Source organism: Desmodus rotundus, chromosome 10 (genome assembly GCF_022682495.2).
Source record: "Desmodus rotundus isolate HL8 chromosome 10, HLdesRot8A.1, whole genome shotgun sequence".
Classification (NCBI taxonomy): domain Eukaryota; kingdom Metazoa; phylum Chordata; class Mammalia; order Chiroptera; family Phyllostomidae; genus Desmodus; species Desmodus rotundus.
This window is the reverse complement of record NC_071396.1, coordinates 75,162,401-75,187,963: the sequence shown is the minus strand read 5'-3', so window position 1 is coordinate 75,187,963 and position 25,563 is coordinate 75,162,401. Positions and strand designations below refer to the sequence as shown.

Here is a 25,563-nt window from a genome sequence, read left to right as displayed (position 1 = left end):
CATGGATAGCAACAACTAGCTCTAAAGATAACATTACAAAATCCCTTCAGGCCTCTAGCTACATAAAATGTCATTATCCCTAATATTTTTAACCAACAAAAAATCAGGTTATGAAATATAATTTAACAGCAGAGATATTCTACCTATTTCCATATCTGTCTAAAGACTGTCTTGCTACTAGCCGGGGTAATATTTTTCCTCTTTCCTATTTTCTCTGCAGTGCTTCTAAGTATAAAGACAGCCGCATCAGGCTTTCCTGGTCTCAGCGCAACCTCAGTGAGAATCTGAGAAATGTACGGTAAGTGGAAAAATGAGAGATCACTTTATTTGGCAGTGCTTTAAAAAAAAAAAGGCAGGACAAATGGCAAAGCAGTGTTTGGACCACAGGATGAACAATCAATAGGCAGAAAGCAAGATAGAGGCTTCCTCAGCTTTTGGATCGACAATCGACAGCTGAGAGACTATTTTTTGCTATGGTTGACTAAATATGGTCAGGGAAGAGAGAGGCACAAGAGAGCCTGTTTGCCTGGGAGTGCATGTTTCAAATGCTTAGCTGCCTATAAAGCTGTAACAGTTTAGCCTGTGTTCACTGAAGGAAGAATTTAAGTTAACCTCTGTAGTGACCATGTGGAAATCCTGACCTTGCTTGCAGACTTGACCTCTGGATATGACAAGGTAGCTTCAATATAGATTTACCATTTAATCCTGGAAACTAAAAACAAACAAAAAAATTTCACAGCAAGAAAGATGCAGAATTATTTCCTGAGACTCAGAAGAATCCAATGTATTCTGGTGGGCAAAGGAAAATAGTGTGAATGTTTATAGTTACTTGGGAGGAATAAGGTGTGTGTTGTTTTTTGGTTTTTCATCTTTTTTAGATTATAAATTAACTTGCTCTGCAACTTTTCCCCCTCTTCTGAAGCATTTCATCTGAGAAATAAGCGAGGTAGCAATCTTCCTTGTTTGCTTAACTTTCTGTACAGCAGATACAAGGTACTCGTATCTGTGTAATACTGGTAATATAACATTCCAAATCAAAAAGCCAATGTTGATTCAATTTTACTTTTTTTTTTTTCTTTGTAAGGGTTAAGGGTAGGGAGAGGTAAAAGCTGGCTGATTTATTTTTGTTCATTTGTTTTTCATATTTATCTTAAAAGGAGGGATTCTGCCTTCACTGACTTCCTCTTACTTCACCTCACCGGCTCAGGAAAAGAAGTGCTGAATCAGCGGAAAGAGTAAAGGAACAATCAAGAAGAGATGGCTGCTGCTGATGTGACTCTCTAGGTCATTATCTCTCTTCCTGCTGCAAACGCTGTATGACACTAAGTTTTCAGGTAACAGAGCACCCATACAGCCTGTACTTTTACAGATGCTTACGAATGCTTTCCTATTATTGATTCAATATATGCTTTTACTGTTAAGTTAAATTCTATCTGGTCATAGTCTAATTTCACAGTTGAAGTATCGAGCTTATGTAGTATAAAAGGGGATGTTGTTCAAATATGGCAGATTACTCTTGATCTCAAAATTGTACAAATCCATTAATGTCATTTACATCATTAAAGATTGAGTCTTTACTGTTTGAGATTACATGACCTTGCATTCCTAGTAAATTACACCTCGCTTACAAAGTATGCTATCTTTAAAGAACATTAACTTTTTGAAGGTTTAATCAACCAAGAAAAACTTGACAGAACACAAAATACTTTTTAATACTTACTCTGAGTTGGCCACAGAAATAAACCGGAACGTGCCCGGTGAAGTTCTAATGCTGCAATGCTGACACTGCTGTAGTACTGGGCTCTCTCCTGCCACATTCTAATTTGCTTTCTATGAGCCACACTAGCTATTTATCATAGACTGCAAAAATTCTTTCCCTGCCTTTTTTCTCCCTTCCCACATCTGAAAATTTCTTACAGTTTTCTTTTAAATTAACTGTTTACTACCACAATAATTAAAAGCAACTCACCAACTATTATTTCTTTCAATGAGAAATGATCAAGCTAAAACCTAGTGCTAATACCTTTCAGATCTTTTAAGTAAGACTTTGGAAAAGTTACCTGTTCTAGTAGTTATCTTTTATATAAAAAAAAAGAGATCAAATGAGTTCAACTCACCAAAATTCAGTATTTATATACATCTGTTTGAATTTGTGTTTAACCCAAAGAGAAGCACCAAAATATAAAATTCAGATTAGCAACTAATGAAGACAAAGGAATGACAGAGGTTTTCAAATGATCATGAGTTCTTATCTGTAACCTTTAAAAAAACTAACAAAAAATTCATCATCTTTGAAAATTCAGTTTACTCATACTCTAAAAAGGCCTGGTTTTTCTCCTTGTCATTTCAACTTTAGGGACAGTATCAAAAGAAGTCCTAACTGGTTAATACTTTAAGTTTTTAATAAGGTATCTAGTCTGTAAAAAGAATCTGTACCAAATTAATTACTATCTACTTGTAGGATCTAGAAGCAAACTACAAAGTAAGAAGAAATTCATCCTGAAAACTCTGAAGAAACACTAGGTTGATCTTACCAATTTCTGAAATACACCCTGTAAAACTTCACTGATTCTATGAATCTCTTGCAAAAAGGACCAAATCGGGACAGAGTTCAACAGATAACTGGTCAGTGTTTAGAAGTGTATGTCCACCAACAAGGAACCATAAATAGCATTAATGCAATGCTTCAGGTAAATTTTTTATGAAGTTTAGTCTTTCATAGTCTCTGCAAATGATCTACCATTGCTCTACATCAGTAAGCTGAATGTTTTACTAACAAATGGGAAAAAAGAACATTTCATGTCTTTACAGCTAACAACTTAGTAATACCTACTCAGAGTACATACTTCTTTATGTACCCATATGAACATACAATGCTATGGAATGTAAAGAAGTATGTATTTTTGGTAGGCAATAAACCACCAAGAGAGAAATAAGCTGCAGCTAAAAGAAGCCCTGGCTTCTTTTTATGTGAATGACCTTCATATGGTATGTTAACCTAGAATCAAACAGATGACCTTTGGAAATAATAACATCATAAAAATGCACCTACTTCTTATAGATGAAAACTAAATGTCACTAAGATGTATATTATGTGAAGGAAAAAAGCTCTACTGAAATAGATTTACAATTATCATAAAACTCCTTTTAAATCTTTTACATTTAAAACATAAGACATTTTACATTTTTAAATTGAGTACTCACATGATTAAAATCTGAATTCCAAAAAAACCCAGTATTACTAGCACAAAAGAATGACAGACACACATGACCTAGTTTCTGTTTCCAACAATTTGATCTTAATTTAAGTATATCACAGTAGGGTTGTCTGATTTATTAAGAAAAACAAGATACAACAAAAGCTGATTTCACTTACATTTTAACAGCTATTCTTCATATTTTGATAAATTTATAATTTAGTAATATTAAAGGAATTCCTGAAGCAAGTTTTGTTGTTTTAGGTTTTCATTTACGAAAGCTATAGACATAGTCATAATTTTAAAAGACTATATTTTAAGTAAAATTCTACTCTCAAAAAAAAAACAAAAACGTGGTCCTTGTCTTTCTCAAGTTTATCAGGTCCCTACACTAAGTTAGTACTTAGAATAAGCTAAAATGTAAGATTTATGCAAGAAAAACGACAAAATCCTGGGCCACAGTTCAAAGTCAGCAGGGCATATTGGTAACACATTGCCAAATACCTAAAAAAAATTAATTTATTATCTATGTCAAACTTTGAATTTGTTTCATCCAAAGGGGGCACACAAATGAAAGCACTATAGTCAAGAAAACAATGTACACGGAAAGGACAACCTTCTTTAAAGGGCACAATGCAATTACAACTCCATTTTTTATAATTGTGATGGACTCATTTTATTTACTGTATGTTAGAGATATCAAAACAAGTCTGAGTTTTACTCAAAATTTCTTTTGCATTATGTTTATATATTAATAAAAGTTAAGTTCAACAAATTCTAAGCAGTATCCATTTTAGCTATTATGATAGACTTACATTAAAAGAAATACTAATACTAGTATTCTAATCATTTCTTACTAGAAGTATTCTTTCAACTGGAATATTGAGACAAGTATAAAAAGCATAATAATATTTTAAAATTTCTGTGTCTCACAAGTGAAACAAATGGCTATAAAGTTAACTATAGTTAATTTTCTGTTTAAGATAACTAGACAGTTAATTGTTAATAAGTGATTTTCATTTTATCAGATTATAAAAATGAGAGATGACTATTAGATATGATAGCATATAAGTTACTGCATGCTTACTGGAAATTATAAAAATTTCATAATTTTAAAATTCTATATTTCAAAGAAAAAATAGTTCAAAGTTTAACACATAAGCATAGCCCTTCTTTCTGATCATCCACAAAAAGAATGGCAATGTGTCATATTCCATTTAAGTTTAACTACACATGCCCCAAATACCAAAAACTGAAAATATATACCTCAAAAGTAGAGGTTCCTCTATGAAACTATTCAAAGGGTATTACTATACCCATGTTTCGTAATGAAAAATTACATTCATTACTCTATAGGCATAAAAGTTTTTAATTTAAAATATCTCAGCAACTAAGAATCTTGTGGTTATAATATTAAGAGTATATATAATCCTTAGAAAATAAAATGACAGCACCTGTTATTCATTTTAAAAAGTAAAATTACATACTAATTCTAGTGCTTACAAGTTTAACATAGCATATCTAAGAGTATTTTCAATCACTCTAAAATGTCACATTCATCACTTAGGTCAGCTGTTCATTTTTAACTTAGTACATATTAAACTCTGGGCATCTGCTGACACTGGTGTAACTCAAACATTTCAACTGTCTCTCTGACAGGGATAACAGATGCTGACATTATCAAATGCTGTACTATTTTTTTTTCCATGGCCTCTCCTTGCCCCGATATGGCCAGTATATGAAACTGAACTGCCATCCAAAAGCACACTTGAGCAACTGGATCTGCTAAACAGCTCCCATATAACTAGTAAAAATAGAAGCCAGTTTTGCTGCTATCTTCAGCACTTAAGTCCAGGCAATTTAACACCTGTTTCATTTCCATTCTAATAAAAGATGGAGAAATTGTAGTTACATTAAGTTCACCAGCAGCATGATACTTACTAACCAACAGATGCAGAATAAACTTAATATGAGAATTATTTGAATACTGCCTGAATTAGTGTTGACCTTTTCCCAGTTTAGTCCAAAACAGTAACTCTTTCTTTACTCTTTTTATTTCACTGACAGCACTTACTTTCACAGGCAAACTATAATTTCTCAAACTTTTATTTTAACCAAATATATTTCAGATTTCCCTTCCTGATATTGAAATGCAACACTGATATTATAACAAAAATCTGCTATACAGAGTTTTTAATGGTAGATTTTAATACTCAAACTCATGGACTATAGCTAGCCCACCATAACTCAATGTATTATTAAATTGATAATGAGGAGTAACTAGGCAATCTGTACAGAGAATTCAGTCAAGGAAATAGACTTTTAAAAAGGTTAAATTACTAACCTATGATTAGTAATACTACATAAGTAAAAGCAAAGAAAAACAAGCTGGCATGCATGGTAGTTCCTTTCAACACAAGTCCAAGTAATACACTGAATACACATGCAATCTCTTTATAAACCAAAGGGCAGAGCTACTTTCTTAAAGCCACTCGTATTCCTCCATCCCGTCAGCAACTTCCTGTTAGTCCTCAAGCATAATACTAAAAAAAGCAGGGGCAGGAGAAAAGTATGACTAGCAATATTCTTTTCCTAACCTGTTAGCTTACTTACTTGGTTTACAGCCTAGAGATAAGTATAAAAAATTTTACTCTGAAATGCGTCAATATCTATTTGTTCTTTTAAATGTTGTTGGCTTTCAAATAGGTTATTGTCTACATTTAAGAATTAAGTAAAGGTGTTAAAAAAACAAAGATGACATTGATGATGCCTTAATGTATTAACAACATGTTAAAGGGTAAAGACTTATGCACTTTTAGAGCAGGAAATAGTAGGAAAAGTGCTTTCAGAATAGAAAATTCTACATTCAATGACTGAAGTACTGATATGAGAATCTAACATTTGTGGAAGGTCCATAACCATAATTTTACAAATAAAAAACATTTTAACTGCTTTGGAACCCAAACTAGCAGCACCGCAATGCTTTGCTAGAGCTGGTAAAATGGAACCAAATCGCCTCTTCAATGGATTTGGTCCCCTTCAACCAGCTGTAGCTATGCATTGATTGCTACAAGAGAGCCAGTGTTTTCATCTATGAGTGTCAGACATGTCAACTAACTCCAACTCATTTAAATTATTCAGATTTTGCTTTAAATTAAAAAAATATTGTTACTGTTAATTCTTGTTAAGAGTTACAGTGGTTTAACAGTGTTTATAAAAAGCTTTATTGAAAATGTGTGGGTGACAAGGATTACAAATAAAATAATTTTACTTATTTATGGTCTCTTGGTATTAAATTTCTTAACCTTTGGAAAAGAAATAGTAATGAAATGTAGACTATATTGAATAATAATAATAATAATAATAATAATAATAATAATAAAAAACTTCCTTCAGAGGAAGAAAATATCTGGGAAGGTCACCTAAAACCTTCCTGAAACCATAACAAGAATGCCATACTGTGGTTAACATGCACATATTTTAAATTAAAGAAAAATATAACACTACATAAAATAACACTGGAAATGTTGGGGTCACTATCTTCTACAGAATTAGCATTTAATTTTACCACTATTTACCTGAATATTAATAGGTAAGGTAAAAAAGATGGTGATATTGCAGAATATCTTGTGAAGAGACAAATAGTATCTAATTCTTCCAATCCTGAACCAAAAGTCCTTAATCCTCAAAAAAGAAAGAAAATGGCTAAGCATTGCTTCCGTTCACTTGTGTATACATTCATCCCTCCGTACTTGTTTCCTCCGTTATAAAATGAAGAACTCTTCTAGTAATAACATTCTATGACTCTCCTCACTATTTCTGACTTCTTTGTCCTTCACAATAAAATATACACAACAAACCTCTCTCAATGGAAAGAAAATGAAGGAAGAAGAAAATGACAAGTGATCCAATATCACTCTAATTTTCTTATTGACAGCAATAAAACTGTAGACAATGTAATGTTCTTTAATAAATAAAGACAAATATATCAGCAATCAATGAAGGTTTACTGATGGCAAGTAGTGGTTTAAAAACTAAATGTTCATACAATCCTCAACTCCTGATCACTCCTCCATTTCAAAGTAAAGATCATCCCCTACAAGAATGTGGGCAAAGAAAGATATATATATCAATAAATAAATCTTTATCACTTCACTCAAGTTAATAATAGACCTTCCTGCTTGTATTAAATACACCTGTCAGTCACGTTCAATATATTTATGTATTACCAGGAATATGGTGTTTGACAGTAGATGCATGGACACATACGAGAGAAAATAGACATTCTATCATTTGATAGTCTCTCAGCTACTTTTTATATACAGTACTCAGCATGTTTAGAGTTTATAAGAAAAGAAAACCATTAACACCCAGGATATGGTCCAGATCATCAAATCTTTCTATACTCAACAGTCTGATTTACAGTCTCAGAATTTTAAAAGTTAAATAAAGGTATCATAATATATTCTACAGGGAAAATATGAGTTGTTCACATATTCAGTAAGATTTAGTACATGTCTTTGTGGGAATAAGTAGGTAAGTAAATAAGAAATGCCTGTGAAGTTATCTTAGCGCTAATCTGAAAATATATCACATCATGTAGTTCACTCATATTTTGCTGTTACTTTTCATATTCAATTCATATTAGAGAAAAATTTATAAATAACACTATCTAAAGTAAATTTATAATATTGTTATCAGTGCCTCCAACATACCTACCGATTGGTTTTTGAAAGCTCTGCAGAGAATACTACTAATTTATTTTCATGTCTCTGAGACAGCTCTAAAAACTTAAAAGCAGCTAAAAATGCAACATCCTTACAGAAAATACCTAAGTAATGTGCTGATTAATGTTACTAATCCAAAGAAATTTAGTTTTCACTTTTAACAGCAGGAATGCTTTCTATTCTTCATTTAAATCTGAAATTTTACCTGTACATAAAAAGAAAAATTAATAAGGCTAACTCTAGGGAAAACAATTCTATAGCATCAAATACTGGAATATATAAACAGCACTGTCCGTGGCTAAGATTGCTTAAAACAAAATTTAAAAAAAATACTGTAACTGCATTCTGAAATGCTCCAAACTTTACAAAGCATGACCACTGAAAGTATTCAGTGTTTCATAGCAAAATCATGTTCTTTTCCACAATTCTGAAGAAAAGAATGCTTTATAACTCTTTCTCTTAATGTCTTTCAGTAAATGTCATATTATGAGGAAACACCAAAATCTGTTTTGAAATCTGGAATCTCTATTGATCTGTACCTTTAAAATGTAGATTTCAAAGTATATTCTTCAATAACATCAGACATTTAGACATATTTTTGATGACCAGGAAAATACATTTTCTTTTAGAAAAGCACATCCATTAAATAAGTCTACTCTGTTACTGTGTTATTGATTATGTTATTGACTTATTGCTGAAAAATTATTATTAACTAAAAGCAAAATTAGGGAACAGAATGCTACTTATATTCCAGATGTGTACACATGCACATACAAATCTTGGAAACTTTTCTACATTACTAACCATAATAAATTAAAACAATTATAAGTAAATATTCATGCTGGTATTAAATTATACTCAAAATGATGTAAATAATTTATTGTAGAAAAAATACATGCATTCTAACAAAAGAAAAAACTTAAAAATAACTAAGAATTATACTAACTAAAGTGCCACAATTGTAATTAAAACTGTCTACACATGAAGTCTAATAGGTAAGCCAAGTATACTAAAGAAGTATAACTGCAATTTAATAAAAAATGACAAATAACAGATTAAAATGTTTTGATTCAAGGTACAAGATTCACTAGGTTATATAAATCATAAAGTACTTATAAAGAGAAAATGTTAGCATATTTGTTCATCATATTTAATATTTTATTCAAAAATGCTAAGGTATGAGGTTCTGGAAATAATAACATACCATAACAGGTTTTCCCAAATAAGTGTTAGGGCCAAAGACTTTTTTAAAAAATTCTGAGTACGCCAAAAATGGTTCCTTCTGTTTTATGACATCATTGGCCAATACAAGAAAAGAAAGATGAATTTTAAGAATAAGAAATTTGATATGAAGAAACAACTCAAAACAACCCAATTTGCAATTACAACTGATATATGTTTTCTGTATCATTTCTGTATCATTTTCTGATACTTTTCAGTGGCTAATTAAAATCACATTCTTTATCTTGCAACCTATAGTCACACCCACATAAAATGCCTTAAGGAAACAAGAATAAAGAAGACACATTACTTTAATTGAAGCACCACTTTGTTGTAAAATGAAAGTGGGCTTCCTTCCCTTTTTTTAAAAAATGGTACCTGACACCAATTGTCTGTCTGGAGCTGACAGATAAATGATTAAGGGAATTCTCAAGAATCAAAGAAATAGGAGTAGTATATTTTCTCCTCTGTATACAGGCTTAGCATTATTAAATATACTATGCTTACTTCCAATAAGGTGAAAATAATTCAAAATATTTCAGTTATTCATTTCCTAAACTCTTAAGTTTTCAGTTTATCTTAAACTTTATAATTTAATATTTAATCTAAATCCCCTTAGTAAAACCTTTTTGCCCATTCTAATCTGAAGTAATTGCTCTGTTTAAAGTCCTAACAGTTTCTCTCCAGAATTTATTTTGTATTTAACCACATATACTTTAGTGATATCTAACACTGTCCTGACCGTAAAATTAAGAACAACATTTACAGAGTCCCTGTTACAGCCAAGGCATTGTGGGAACCAGACAGATGAATATGAGTGCCCACAACTTGAACACAGAGGAACATAAAAACGCACATACTAAGGGAGAGCACAAAGAAGATTTTAAGTACAGTAAAGAAAAAACACAGAGAAAGGAAGTATAGGGCAAACAGAAAGTAATTTCAATGATGAGATCAAGGAGTACTGGAAGAAAGATGGTTAAGATGAAACAGAGGGATAAGGGCATTCTCATGAAAGAAAGTGCTTAAGTATGAAGGAAAAAAGCAGACAATCTTAAGAAAGGAATGTAGTATAATGTAGCTGAAGGTCAAGGTGGGCATCAGACTTTTATTTAGTGAAAGAGAGTTAGAAAGACTTCAGGACACACAGGAAATGGGTTTGAATGCCAAGTCAAGGTGAAGAGATTTTATTCTATGTACAATAGAGAGCAAATAAAGATTTTGGAACAGAAGAGGGGAGCCATTAGATCTACATTTTTAAAATGGCAATTTGGTAGTTATATGAAAGTTAAGTCAGAGATAAAACTGAAATCAGGGAGAAAAATTAGAAAGATACTGTAATAGTCTAGGTAAAAAGTGTCAAAACTTAATTAGGTCAGCAACAATGAAAATGGAAGGAATGGAATGAATCAGAAAGATCTGTAGAATAAATACGACTTTAGAACTGGAAGTTCAGAATTAGTGAGAGAGTAGTCAAATTAACCCTAATCAAAGAGGCAGCAATGGGATTCAACATTATTAATACATTTCAGTTAAATGATTTACTGCCCCTATGTTTGTCTTACCTCACATATAGCTCATAATACAGAAAATGTAATATAAAATGGTAAAGAGCTGAGTCCAAAGTCAGACAGACCTTGCTCAAGTTCTAGCTGCTCCACTAGTCAGTCCATGATCTTGAATAAGTAAATTCATCTCTTTATAAGCCTTATATTCATCCTCCATAAAATGAGGATTTTAACACCTGCTTCAAAAGGCTGTTCAAAGAATTAAAATGAGACCTGGCTGGTGTGGCTCACTGGATTGAGTGCCAGCCCACGGACTGAAAGGTCACCAGTAAGATTCCCAGTCAGGGCACATGCCTGGGTTGAGGGTCAGGTCCCCAGGTGGGCCCTGCAAGAGGCAACTGGTAAGATGTATATCTTGTACATCCAATGTTTCTCTCTCTTTCTCCCTTCCTTCCCCCCATGTCTCTGAAAATAAATCAATAAAATCTTTTGAAGGATTAAAATGAGATAATGCATGTAACCACTTAGTAAAGGCCTGACATTTGGTGATATCATCATCTTCTATCTGAATGGCAGGGAACATACAATACTATTTTGTCTCCTTCAGAATGCCAAAAGATGAAGTGTTTGAGTATTTGTAATTTGAAAAAAAAATAAATGAAGACATAATCTAAAATACAGTCATTTATTTCATCCTACATTATATACCTCTTGTTATGGGTATCAACAAGCAATACAAAAAAAATCCTTTTGTTCTGTGTGCTCACCCTCTAGAGGTGATCCTTAATAAGCTAAAAAAAACCATGATTTAAAATACTAAAATAAGCCAAAATTATTGTCTTATCAGTATGAGAAAAAGAGAACCAGCAACAAAAAAATATTTTTAAGTTGCACATAAAATGATGACAGGCGGCATCTTTACCTGGGATTTCCTCTTAGTGCAGCATGGTGTAGAGCATTAAATCCATTATTGTTTGTAATGGTAACATCTGCTCCAGCTTCCAGAAGAACTGCCAGGATATCATCACGTTTCTTACTTATTGCATCATGAAGTGGGGTGTCACCTTCAGAATCCTTTTTTTTAAGTTTAGAAAGATTTTCATTAGTTCTTTTTCAATCAGTCATCACATGTAATTATTATTTTTAAAGATTTTATTTATTTTTAGACAGAGGGGAAGGGAGGGAGAAAGAGAGGGGGCATCAGTGTGTGGCTGCCTCTCATGCGCTCCCTAGTGGGGGCCTGGCTTGCAACCCAGCCAGGCACGTGCCCTGACTGGAAATTGAACCAGCTACCCTTTGATTCACAAGCTGGTGATCAATGTACTGAACCACACCAGCCAGGGCAATGCATGTAATTATTAATATTTATAGTAAACTACTAAACAAAGAAACAAAAACAGAGGCCATATCTAACAACCATCAATAAAACATATCTGTGTGTTAAACTTAAGAAATGCAGGCAAGAAACAGCATTATAGTAAATAAACTTATACTCAATCTAGATGTTAGACACAATAAACATGCTGTAGCTTTCCAAAGAAGAGGGCAAATAAAATCAAAAAAATCAAATACCCTCAAAATAATTAAGTAAATAAAATTAAATGAGGTGGAAAAGTGGCCAAAAAATTTATTAGTTTAAAATGGCCCGCTATACCATATTCCTACCATTAACTGTTGTACCCTGGAACTCCATACGAAACCTATACCAGTCTCCAGGCTCCATAGCAATGAATTTTTAAGTCAGTGGTTCTCAACTCTGGCTGAACTTTAGAATCTGCTAGGAAGCTCTTGAAATATTGATACCCAAGCTGTTCTTCAACTAACCCAGAATCTCTGGGGGTGGGACCCTGGCATCAGCAGGTTTTCAGAGCTCTCCAGCTAAATATACTGTGCAGTCACAGTTGAGAATCATTACTCTGAACATTTTCAAAGGGCAGGGAAGAGACTAGTTAACTCAATGTGAACACAAATGTAAAAGAAAACTCGGCAGTCTCAGTCTACCTTTTTTTCAAGCTGACTATTTTCTTCATTAATCAACTGCTTTAGCAATAAATTGTTATTCATTGCCAGCCATCTCCATAAATGGGTAATTTAGACTGCATTCATTTCACAGTTTCATAAATACTATTTTCAATAAAGCCACGTGTAGCTTAACCTATGGCATATATCACACTTGCTAAATCCAGCCTGCCCCCTATTTTTATAAACAGTTTTATTTACACAGCCACACACGTTCATTTACATACCATCTATGGCTACTTTCACACTCCTATGGCAGCATGGGATAATTAACGAACTATAGAAATGATCCCTGAAAGTATAGTCTTAGCATGGGATAATTATAACAGAAATCATATGAAAGCTAAAAATATTACCTGGCCTTTCAGTGACAGTTTGCCAATCCCAGGCATATATTCATCCACCCACATAAGAAATTCCTAAAACAAATTCAGTCCAAACAATCCACCTTCTATCCTCCTATGGCTCTAAAAAGTCATGGTCTCCAACTTGAGATGGGCTCTTAACCTGGCTGGAATAAACTTCTACAGGTGCTCATCTGTTACACCTCTTGGTCCCTACAGTAGCTATCCCAAACCTTTATCCAAAATCTTCTCAATTACCCTTGCTATACTGACCACTACCCACTCACTCTCAACAAATAATTTTGCCTTCCATTTCAGACAAAAAAAGTCAACAGGTATAAATTCGCATTCCTTCAACAGATTAACACCTCCCAATGCCTCCAGTATCTTCTAATCCTGCCTTCCACTTAGAAAGTGTCAGTTCTAAAATGGCTGTATCTTGTAAATATTAGTCTGTAAAAACCATCTAGCTGAACACAATCTCTGATTCTTTCAGTTCTTCTCAAACCCATGGTTCCATTACTCCTGTTCTTTGCTGCTTCTCTAAGACCAATCCAATTTGGTCTTAGAATTTTAATTCATCTGGTTGCTAAAATTTTGGATGGGGATAATCGTTTCTTAGGTGATCCTTGCTTCAAAAATTAGGTCCTAATATAATAAATAAACCCTAAAATGTTATAGATTTCCCAAAACAAAAAATCTTCTAAGACTAGATTAATGACTACTAATGACCAAAACACTTAAATAAGGCTACAACTAAAATAATTTAGATAGCTATAAAGTAACTATTAAGAAATGCAGCCTATTGCACTTCTTTAAGCTGTTGAAGTCCAGTGTCATAATCAAAAAGTTAAATCCAATTAACTCAATTCAAAACCTGGTAGTTTTACAAGGAAATCCCTATTCTTACCCCTCAATATAAAACCACTCTACTTGACACTTTCCTTAAAAAGTGTTTTTCAAAGAAAGAACAGCTGCCAACTTTATTACATTCTGTACCTTTGGTATCACTTACTATGACTGATCATATAAAAATCACTGTAACAAAGGAATGATTACCACTGAAGCTAGTACTTCCCTTTACTTAGATCCTAGCAGTAACTATAGAATATATTTCTTTAAAGGTGTTACCTGAAGACTGGGATGACAGCCAAAATCCAATAAAGTCTTCACAACTTGAAGGTGACCTTTATTGACAGCAATATGAAGTGGTGTCTGTCTGCGTTTGTTGCGAGCATTCAAATCAGCACTGCCTCGATGCAGTACTTCTATAACAGCACCTTCATCTCCAAAAGCTGCATGGTGAACAGCTCTATCGCCATCTTTGTCCTAAACATCAGCAATAAAATCTGAATTAGTGAATATTTTAGATAAAAATAAAACCCAAAGCAATAATAATTCATCAAGAACCAAAATAATGGGAGAAAACACAGAATGGAGCCAATAAAATAACTACAAATTCACTTGATTAGTGAGTAACTCCAAAAATAAATGATGAATCCTGGATCAACACAAGGGTGGATAAAAGTAGGTTTACAGTTGTATGTGAAACTGTATTATTATTTATTAATTATTGTATTATTTGTGTTACAACTGTAAACCTACTTTTGCCTACCCATGTATATTATATCAGACATATACTGGACCAACAGCATATCAAAAGGAGTTTGATTCTTCATTACTCAAATTATAAGCCATGATAGTAAGCCAGTATTAGGAAAATGGTGACTTATAACACAACTATATAAACTTTTTTTCCATTTAAAAATTTTACAAAAATTTTTAAGGACATAAAAATTACACTAAAATTAGTTGAGTGATTTTAAAAAGAAGAAAGAATACCAAAAACTGTTATCTCAATTAGCTTTAAGGGGAGAAATATATCAACTTGTTAACACTGGTTATCTGTAGCTGGTGAGCATATACTTTTCTGTATACTCAAGAAGAGAAAAAAATTGAGTACCACTTTAAAAGATAAAAATGAAACACAAGCCAGAATAACTTCATACATCAAAAATTCCAAAACAATATCAGAACAATCTAGCAGGTATGGCTCACCTTCTGTAAAAGGCATATTTTTCTTTTTTCTTTTTTTTTTTTAAGATTTTGTTTATTTTTAGAGCAGGAAAGGGAGGGAGAAAGACAGGGAGAGAAACATCAATGTGTGTTTGCCTCTCCTGTGCCCCACACCAGGGACCTGGCCCGCAACCCAGGCATGTGTCCTGACTAGAAATCAAACCGGTAACCCTTTGGTTCACAGGCCAGCACTCAATCCACTGAGCCACACCAGCCAGGGCAATAACAAGCATATTTCTGAGGAGATGAGAGGTAGTCAAAGACCCAATTGCTTAATTTCTTTTTTCAAATGTAACAACTTTTTAAAGAGAAAAAATGCCTACCCTACCCCATGAAAATTACACACACACACAACCCATACCAAAAAGAAGTCTCATTACACTACCAGATACAGATGGAGAAGAGTATTATAAGGGTACTTACTGTCTTTATTCCATACTCAAATTTTAACACCAAGTAAGTAGTTCTAAGTCTTTCTGTAGTTGTTCCCAACCCATGATTCTGGCCTCTGGTGGACTAATTTTTGCAAGTCATTTGAAAATCTATTACTTGGACTACTTTTCAAAGTTAACACAGGTAAGTACTGTAGTGATTAAATACATTTAAAACAAATAGTTCATTCAACACAGTTGCTGATTTCAAAAGTTTGTGGTCTTTGCATATTTTCTCAAGCAGATATTTTATTAAAAATAAAACTGCTCATGTAGAAGTACACAAAGATTTGACAACCGTTCTTGGAAAGGTAGTAAACCACAACTCAGGAGTACTTCTACTTTACACATCCCAGCTAAACTAGATTAGGAGTTTTTGTGACCTGTCTACTTTGAGCATAAAGAATTTATCAAATGTATCATTGGCTTTCCCATTTAGTGCACTGTCTGTTTTGTTGATGGTTTCCTTTGCTATGTAAAAAAAGTTTTTAGTTTGATGTAGTCCCATTTGTTTATTTTTTCCTTTATTTCCCTTGCCCAAAGAGATATATCAAATATATATATATATACTGCTTAGAGAAATGACAGAGATTTTACTGCCTAAGTCTTCTTTAGGAATGTTATGGTTCTGAGTTTTACATTTACATCTTTACTCCATTTTGAGTTTACTTTTTATATAAGATGATTTAGTGTCATTTTCTTGCATGTATCTGTCCAATATTCCCAATACCACTTACTGAATAGACTTTCTTTACCCAATTATATACATATATTCTTACCTCCTTTGTCAAATATTAGTTGACCACATAGGCATGGATTTATTTCTGGGCTATCCATTCAAGAACAAACTTCTTTTAAAGCCTATTTCTGTGGGCTGTTGCAAACTCATCTGATGCCTTGGTTCCCTTGGCTATAAAATTCCACTTACCTACTTATTTGACCCCACATGTTCATAAGCTGCTGCAAGACTTCAATGTTTACTTATCACCTCATTGGCTTGAGAACAGGCACCCTTTAAAACAGCTCAGGCAACTCCTCTCCTATGAAACTTCCCATGAATCTGACAAAAATAATTTATCTCCCCTATTATTTCTCATTTCCCACACAATAGTATAATTATTTGCTCCCAACTTTGTCATTTTTACTTGATTGTGAGCTTCTTGTGGAGGCTATGACTGTGTCTTCAATATCTTTAATCCTAGGATGTACCACAGTGCCAAGAACCAAAATGGGTGCTGAACTGAATCTTTAATATGCCTTAATAACAATCAGGTTTTTAAATAATATTTTTTATTTTGGTATGATACAAATAACAGAAAATTTGCCATGTTAACCATTTCTAAGTCTACAGTTCAATGATACTAAGCACATTCATGTTGTTGTACAACCATCACCACCATCCATCTCTGGAGCTCTCTTCATGTTGCAAAACTAAAACTCTATACATAAGCTATAACCCCATACCCTGGAAACCATCATGCTACATTCTTTTTCTGACTGCTGACTACTCTAGGTTCTTCATATAAGTAAAATGATATGGTATTTGTCTTTTTGTGACTGGCTTATTTCACATAGCATAATTCCTTAAGGTTCTCCATATTGTACCATGTGTCAGAATTTCCTTCCTTTTTAAGGTTGAATGATATTCTATTGTATATGCCACATTTTGTTTAGCTATTCATATATCAATGAACAATTGAATTGTTTGCAATTTTTAGCTATTGTGAATAATATTGCTACAAATATGAATGTCAGAGTATCTCTTTGGACTCCATTTTCAATTCTTTGGGGTTATATACACAGAAATGGAATTGCAGAATCATATGGTAATTCTATTTTTATTTTTTTCACAAACCACCACCCTGCTTTCCACAGCAGCTTTACCATTTTACATTCCCACCAACAGTACACAGGGGTTTTGAACCCACATCCTAACCAACACATAGTCAGGTTTTTTTATAATAACCATCTTAATGGGTATGAGGTAGTATCTCATTGTGGTTTTGATTTGCATGTACCTAATTATTTGCGATGTTTATCATCTTTTTATGTGCTTCCGTGCCATCTACATATCTTTATCATATTTTTATTTTTTAAATAATTTTACTGATTATGCTATTATAGTTACACCAATTTTTCTCCTTTTCCCCTCCTCCACCCGGTACCCCATTGTCTCCATCAATCCCCCCTTAATTCATGTCCCTGGGTCATGCATGTAAGTTCTTTGGCTACTCCATTTCCTATATTATTCTTAACATCCCTCTATTTTGTACCTACCAGTTTGTGCTTCATAATCCCTGTACCCTTTCCTCCATTCTCCCCTTCTCTCTCCCAAATGATAACCCTCCAAATGATCTCCATATGTATGATTCTGTTCCTGTTCTCCCTGTTTGCTTAGTGTGTTATTTGGATTCAATTATTGATAGCTATGAATTTATTGCCATTTTAATGTTAATCATTTTGATCTTCTGCTTTTTCTTATATGATTCCCTTTAACATTTCATATAATAATGGTTTGGTGATGATGAACTCCTTTAACTTGACCTTGTCTGGAAAGTACTTCACCTGCCCTTCCATTCTAAAGGATAGCTTTGCTGGGTAGAGCAATCCTGGCTGTAGGTCCTTTTCATCACTTTGAACATTTCTTGCCAGTCCCTTCTAGCCTGCAAAGTTTCTTTTGAGAAATAAGCTGACAGTCATATGGGAACTCCCCTAGAAGTAACTGACTGCTTTTTGCTTGCTGCTTTTAAGATTTTCTCTTTATCTTTAACCTTTGGCATTTTAATTTCAATGTGTCTTGTTGTGGTCCTCTTTGCATCCATCTTGTTTGGCATTCTCTGTACTTCCTGGACTTGTATCTCTATTTCCTTTACCAAATTAGGGAAGTTTTCTTTCATTATTTTTTCAACTATGTTTTCAATTTCTTGTTCTTCCTCTTCTCCTTCTGGCACCCCTGATTCGGATGTTGGTGTATTTAAAGATGTCCCAGGGGTTCCTTAGCCTATCCTCATTTTTTAAAATTCTTTTTCCTTCCTGCTGCTCTAACTGAACTCTTTTTTTCCTCCTTGTGTTCCAAATCATTGATTTGATTCTCAGCTTCATCCCCTCCATTGTTGGTTTCCTGTGGATTTTTCTTTATTTCACTTTCATTTCTGCCTGGGTCTTTTATATGCTATTGAAGTACCCAGTGAGTTCCCGGAGCATCCGGATAACCAGTGCTTTGAACTGTGTATCTGATAAGTTGGTTATCTCCATTTTGTTTAGTTCTGTTTCTGGAGATTTGTTCTGTTCTTTCATTTGGGCCATATTTCTTTGCCTCCTCATTTTTGGCAGCCTCCCTGTGTTTGTTTCTGTGTATTAAGTAGAGCTGCTTTGACTCCCTGTCTTAGTAGCATGGTCTACTACAGAAAAGTGCCCCTGTAAGTTGTATTGGGTGAAGCTTCAGGTAATCACTACTCTGTTGCTCTGGGGTAGGATGGGGCTCGGAGAGGGGACAAGGCCACTGGCCTCTGGAGTTTTGCCTGGGAAGAAGCTGTCTCCTGGCACTCGCCCTGCTGCGAATCGCTTCACTTTCTCCCGTGTCACTGGTGCCCTTGCAGCTCTTGCCTTGGTGCTGAATCCCTGAGAGGATGGGTCTGTAATGTGTCCTAAGTCCATTGAGAGTCCTTCCAGGAGAGTCTCTTGAGAATCCCACAGTTTCTTCTGCTACCCCACCCACCTCTGGTTTTTATAGCCAGAAGTTATGGGGACTTATTTTCCTGGCACTGGAACCCTGGGCTGGGTGATCTGGTCTGGGGCTGGGATCCCTCACTCCCAAGTTGTCCCTCCTGGTTTTTGTCTACCACACAGGGAAGTGGGACCACCCACATTTCCGCCATTCTGTGCCTCTCTACCTCTCCATGCCTCTCCACCTCTCCAAGCCTCCTCACGCAGCTCTGCATCTCTGTCGCTCCTACCCATCTGGATAAATGTGGCTTCTCTAAATCCTTGGCTGTTGGACTTCCATACAGCTCAATTTCTGACAAGTCTGGGTAATATTTGTTTTGTAGTCTAGTTGTATTTTTTTCCTATAGGTGTGCAAAGAGGCAAGGTGTGTTTACCTACACCCCCATCTTGACTGGAAGTCACCATCTACATATCTTCTTTGGAAAAATGTCCATTCGAAACCTTTGATATTTGAATCAGGTTATTCATCGGGAGGAATTTTTGTTTTAGTCTTAGGTGATAAACTGTGTTTATATTTTAACCTATTTTTTAAATACAGTTTTTCTTTTACCAATTGGTAAGTTATATTATTAATTTAACCTGATGTGTAAATATTCCTTTTTCACACTATTTCTAGCAGTTACATATGCCTACAATGGTTTTTAGAATAGAAAGTGCACAGAATGGAAATCCAAATGAGGAGGTATGGTAGGAGTCCACATGTATTTCCCTGTTCTCGTCACCGACATAGTTTTCAAACTGAAAGATAAATTATTTACAATCACCTAGCCTACTATGCCTCATTCCAACTCCAACATTACCACGTTTATAGTATTAACTAATCATTTGTTTTGTATTTGAGTTTAATTAAGGCAAAAAGAAGCCTACTCTTGAAAAACAGTGTCAACTTTGTTCCCAACCCCACAGCTGCAGCACCCCTATTGTGAACAGCCAGCCTCTCATGTGAACAAGAAATATTTAGAAACACAAATTTATGGATAGTCTCTATGTATCCAGGTTTACTAATTAAATTTAATTTCTGAATTAGAAAGCATACTTTTTCAAAGGTAGGCAAAAAGAAATTTGGTTTTTCAGCTTCTTGCCTTACTAGCTATAATCAAAAGGGCTTTGATTTTTAGTAGTTGTTACTATTGTAGTTTCTAAATTCATTAAATTAAAGAATGGATACTCCACAGGCCAAACTAAAACAAAGTAACAAAATTAAGTAACTGCCTATCACTTACAAAATGCTAAATTTAAATTAAGTCTTTCCTGCATTTCCAAAAAACCCTGTAATACATACTGGGTTCCTAAATTCACAACCAAGAATGATGTGACTTAAAAATTACTACTGTAAAAACAAAATCAAATTATATCTCATTCATAAAGACATCATATAGCTTATAGACATCTAATACGCTAATTTAAAAATTCAAACTCTTTCTAGGCAAAAGAAAATCCCAGCTTGAAAGATGGTTTATTTATACCCACAACATCAATGACTTTTTAATAGCCATCCAGCAACTTGAAATACATAAAATTAGAGAAAAGAAGCAAAAATAATGTAAGACTTCTCTTCTTAAATGTTTATCTTTAAAATTTTTTAATTAGTAAAATCAGTGGTACACCAATTTAGCCATCAGAAATTCAAGTCCTTATTAAGATGGGAATTTCATTTGAACAAAACTGCAACATTCTGCCTAGTGTAACTTTGAAAGAATTTGACTTATTCCCAAATAATATTGCACTAGACTGAAAGAAATGTAATTCTAGTATCACTTTTAGGAATGAGGTCATAGTTAATTACAACAAAGGAAACCATCTTTCATATATGACCCATACAGATTCTCAACTGAAATTCCAATGATAGTTAGAAATTTTTATTTTCCATTAATGAGAATATACTCTAAATTAAATTAAGCATAAATAAGCATATAGAATGATAAACATGCACTGCAAAATCTTCAAGTATACACATTAAGGTCAAGAAACAATAAAACTAAACAAAATTCTAATATAGGTTCACTTATAAGGAAAAAGAACATAATAAAGATCTCTGAGTGTCAGTCAGGAAAAATCTTGATCCACATGATTTATAGCCTCCTGCCATCAACTTCCCAGTACAATTCTTGAGTGGAACATAACTGGGCCTCCAACAGCAGTTGGGACTACTGCCAAGAGTATTGAGGGGGTCACAGAAAAACTAGAAATGCTCTAAGGTGTTTTTTGTCAATTTTTTTTCAATGAGAAGCGCCTTAGGCCAATATTAAATTTCAAGAATCAAAACAATCTATCTTATGCTATAGAAGTACCATTTCTAGGACATTTTTCCTTAAAATATTTTTCAAGCTTAGTTTAATTACCTCTGCTTCTACATCCACATTCTGTTTCAAAAGTAATTTCAAAATGTCAACATGTCCATTCTGACTAGCAGCTTGCATAGCTGTGTGGCCAGCACATTGTCCATTTACCTAAATTTAAAAAAAAAGGATGAAGAAATGTCATAAATCAGAAAGAGCCAATATATACATGTAGTGAGGTTTTAAATTTGGCACACTGTATGACTCTATGAAAATAATTTAATTGGTGTTCCATATATCTTAGAACCAATCACCAGATACTGTTTTCTCTGATGAAGAGAAGGAATGGAGACACTTTTTTAAATGAAAGTTCCATTGTTCACAGAGCTATAAAAGAACTGTTTAGCAATCTACAAACTTGAAAAAGACAGGGGGGATGAAGAGAAGTTAGTTCATTAGTTTTGTATATTTGCTTCTATTTGAATTAATAAAACTCAGAGCCTATTTCAATGAAAATAGCAATGAGATGAACAGAAAATTTTTAGAAAAAATAGTCTACTACAGTGTAAATATTGTTATTTCAACAACCAAATACCAATTATAAGCAAACTACCATGAGGATATACATAAATGAGTTTCCAGGGTAGCTATATATAGCTATCCTACCATAAGCAGTAATTTCCAACCTTGTCTATACTTCAGATGGTGTGTAAATACATTACTTACCCATGAACAAAACTAATTGCAATGCCTTAATCCTACCTCATGTATTCCCATCCATAAAACCATGAAAAACAATTAAAGATGATATCCCGACCACATATGTTTATATCCTGTCCCTTCTGAGACCACACTAAAAAGACAATAAAGTAATTTAAAACACAAAAAGCCATAAAGACAGGGGGAAAGGGAGAGCTAACATCAAAAAACGAGAAAAAACAACACATTTTTGAAAAAGAGAAAGCAGATGGAAAAGTTTTAATTGACTTTACATAGAAGAGGAAGATAAGGCTTGAGAGCCCCAGACAAATTCAAAGTGTGCAAATGCAAGCACATGAGAGCGCTAACAACAGGAACTCCAAGTACACATGTGATGTGCAATGGCCACACTCCAGGCAGGCCCATTCCTCTCACCCAAGGACAGCGCATTAGCAGCCACACATCTAGGCCACTGACAGGAAAAAGGAGGTTTCTTTTCTCAACTTAATAACCTTAGGAAACAGACCCCTATAGGGGGGCATTTGGAGATCAAAAAAATTCTGTATACACACAATCACCATAATGCAAAGTCAGTCACCAAGTCCTATCCAAGTAAAGAGGGCTACCAGTCAGCTTTTCAACATCAGATATGAATGCAAACTAAGGATCAGAGATTTGAGGAAGACCTCAAATACAAAAAAAGGACAAAATAAAATAATTCAAAAAAAATAAAAGAAAAAAGAAAAGAAGTGACGGGAAGACTGACTCGGCAATCCAGATACACAATTTATTGCAAGGACAGTGTACCAACAGCAAAGAACGACATTTCAGATGAAGTAAACTGGCATTCAAGAGAAAGTCTCTTGGCTTTCAGGTTCAAGATGGCAGAGTAGGAAGACCCTGAGCTCACCACCTCTCACTGACACCAAAACTACAACTACATATATAACAACTATCTCTGAGAATGTCATGAAAGACTTTTCTGCAGCTACCCTGAAAAAGCCACCCTGAGACAGGTAGGAGGAGTAGAGACTAAGTTGAGTTAGCACCCACACAGGGAACTGTTCCACGCGTGGGAAATGCAGCCCAGCTCCCACTCAGCAAAGCCAGTGGGAGCGAGGTCCAGCAGCCTGCATGGTACCTAGGCTGCTATGAGACTTGCTTTTGCTACAACTCCCTCACCCTGGATTGAGGCAGCAAATGTTTACTGATTATCTTTAACTTCCTAAAGTCTGTGCTAAACCTCCCAAGTATAGAGTGTGAGCAGTTCAACCACTTTCCCTCCTTGACCTGTAACATCCTTCTCTTTGAAGTAATTAGCAGCATTCTGTCCTTTATTGTCTGTAAAAGGTAATCACCTACAGTGAACCTGTGCATAGTAAATGAGGACCATCCTCATGTAATGTGCCCAGAAAAGCAATAAAAGCCTGTCTAGGCAGGGGTCGGGCTCTCTTGGGCTCTCTCTGGCCCTCTGGCCCTCTCTCTCACATAGAGAGTGGCCATGCCGTCCCTTTTCCTTCACAGGATTTCTGTAGTCTGTGTCTATTTGTCCACTGCTGCCACAACATATGGATCCCGCAGGCCGGGATCCGCATCACACCCACCAAACAACCACTTCTTGTGCTGGCCCACAAGTAGTAGAGGTATCACAACCAAAGAGGTCCCCTGCAAAGAGCAAAGGGTCTGAGCCCCAGCCCATGGAACCTGTACCAGAAGAGGAGCCCCTGTAACATCTGGCTTTGAAAACCAGCAGGGCTTACGTTTGGAGAGCCAAAGGCCTGTAGGAAATCAAAACTGTGCTCCAAGTCCCAGCACAAAAGCAGCAGTTTTTTAAAAAACACCTGGGTCATTCATAAAGGTGATACATTGACTAATTTTAGGGCATGTGCTGGAGGGTCACGGAACTGTTGGAACTTTATCCAGTATAAAAAGTGGTGGTAGGCATTATATTTTCCCCCTTTCTTTACTCTCCTTCCACCTAGCTGATCAGACACTGGCAGGCACCATTTTTGACACTCTCCATTAAGACATTTTAACACTGCTAAACCCACCCTAATGTTTACCTGAGGAATCACCCAGACTGGCACCCTTCCAAACCAGCTCCTGTTCAGCCATACCCAGTGGGCAGCCTCAACTGGCACCAACAAACAAGAGTGTGTCTGCAATTCAAGGCTAAGACTTGTAGCCAGTCACACCAAAGGCCTGCCTGCACAGCAGCACACTGCAACAGTCACAGCCAGGCTTCAGCCATCCAGGCCAGGGTCAAGCCTCATCTATCAGTGTGACCACAGCACAACAAGACGCCCAACTAATCTACACGGGAACACCTCTGGAGCACCTGGCTCTCACGGAAAAGAAGGATTTCATCCCAGGGCACCTTCTAAATAAGCCACTTTTTCCAGACCAGGAGACACAGCTGATCTCCCTAATACATAAAAACATACAGGCAAAATAAGGAGACAAAAGAATAGGTTCCAAACAAAACTACACAAGACAAAAGTCCCTGACAAAAGTACTAAATGAAGAGATAAGCTGTCTACTAGATAAATATTTCAAAGTAATAGTCAAAAAGGTGCTTAAAAAACTCTGCAGGAGTGGATAAAATCAGTAAAAATTTCAACAAACATAAGAATTGTGAAAAAGAACCTATCAGAACTAAAGAAAAACACAACTGAAATGAAAAAAATATACTAGAGGGAAACAAAAGCAGATCAGATGATACAAAAGAATAAATCAGCAATCAGAAAGACAGGATAGTGGAAATCACCCAACTGGAAGACAAAAAAGAAAAAAGAATTCTAAAGATTGAGGATAACATAAGGGACCTCTGGAACAACATCAAGAGTACTGACATCGAATTATGGGGTCCCAGAAAGAAAAGAGAGGGAGAGGAATAGAAACCCTATTTGAAGAAATAAGGGCCAAAAACTTCCCAAACCTGGCAAAGGAAACAGACATCAAAGTCCAGGAAGGCCAGACTCCCAAACAAGATGAACAAAGAGACCCACACCCAAGACACATTATAATTAAATTGTTAAAAATTAAAGAAAGAATCTTAAAAACAGCAAGAAAAAAACAACTAGTTATACACAAGGGAATGTCCATAAGTCACTACAAACCGATTTTTCAACAGAAACTTTGAAGGACCTAAGGGGGTGGCACATATATTCAACATGATGAAAGGGAAAAAAACCAACAACCAACAATACTCTACCTGGAAAGGTTATCTCATTCAGAACTGAAGGAGATGGTTTCCCAGATAAGTAAAAGCTAAAGAAGTTCATCACCAATAAACAGGCATTATAAGAAATGATAGGCTTCTGGCCAAGATGAAGG

The 25,563-nt window shown here is 34.8% G+C and overlaps 1 protein-coding gene, 1 long non-coding RNA gene and 1 pseudogene across 3 annotated transcripts in view; 1 reads left to right on the top strand and 2 right to left on the bottom strand.

The window, feature by feature from the left end:
• Positions 1–25,563, bottom strand: part of MIB1 (MIB E3 ubiquitin protein ligase 1) — a 120,558-nt gene that overhangs the window by 40,078 nt on the left and 54,917 nt on the right. Inside the window, exons 10-12 of the mRNA XM_024580196.4 lie at positions 21,592–21,699; positions 14,148–14,345; positions 11,576–11,727 (exon numbers count right to left, since the gene is read on the bottom strand). Coding sequence (XP_024435964.2) covers positions 11,576–11,727; positions 14,148–14,345; positions 21,592–21,699 — 458 coding nt within the window. The remainder of the gene's footprint in view (positions 1–11,575; positions 11,728–14,147; positions 14,346–21,591; positions 21,700–25,563) is intronic.
• LOC123478691 (uncharacterized) lies at positions 189–14,225 on the top strand. 2 transcript variants are annotated; one of them, XR_006653981.3, is made up of 4 exons: positions 555–675; positions 1,158–1,334; positions 2,462–2,690; positions 14,141–14,225. It is a non-coding gene; the product is annotated as an uncharacterized lncRNA (long non-coding RNA). The 2 variants fall into 2 exon arrangements; XR_011650476.1 differs by lacking the exon at positions 14,141–14,225 and having other exon boundaries at positions 189–675; positions 2,462–6,592.
• LOC112323065 (small nucleolar RNA U3) lies at positions 12,877–12,980 on the bottom strand (annotated as a pseudogene).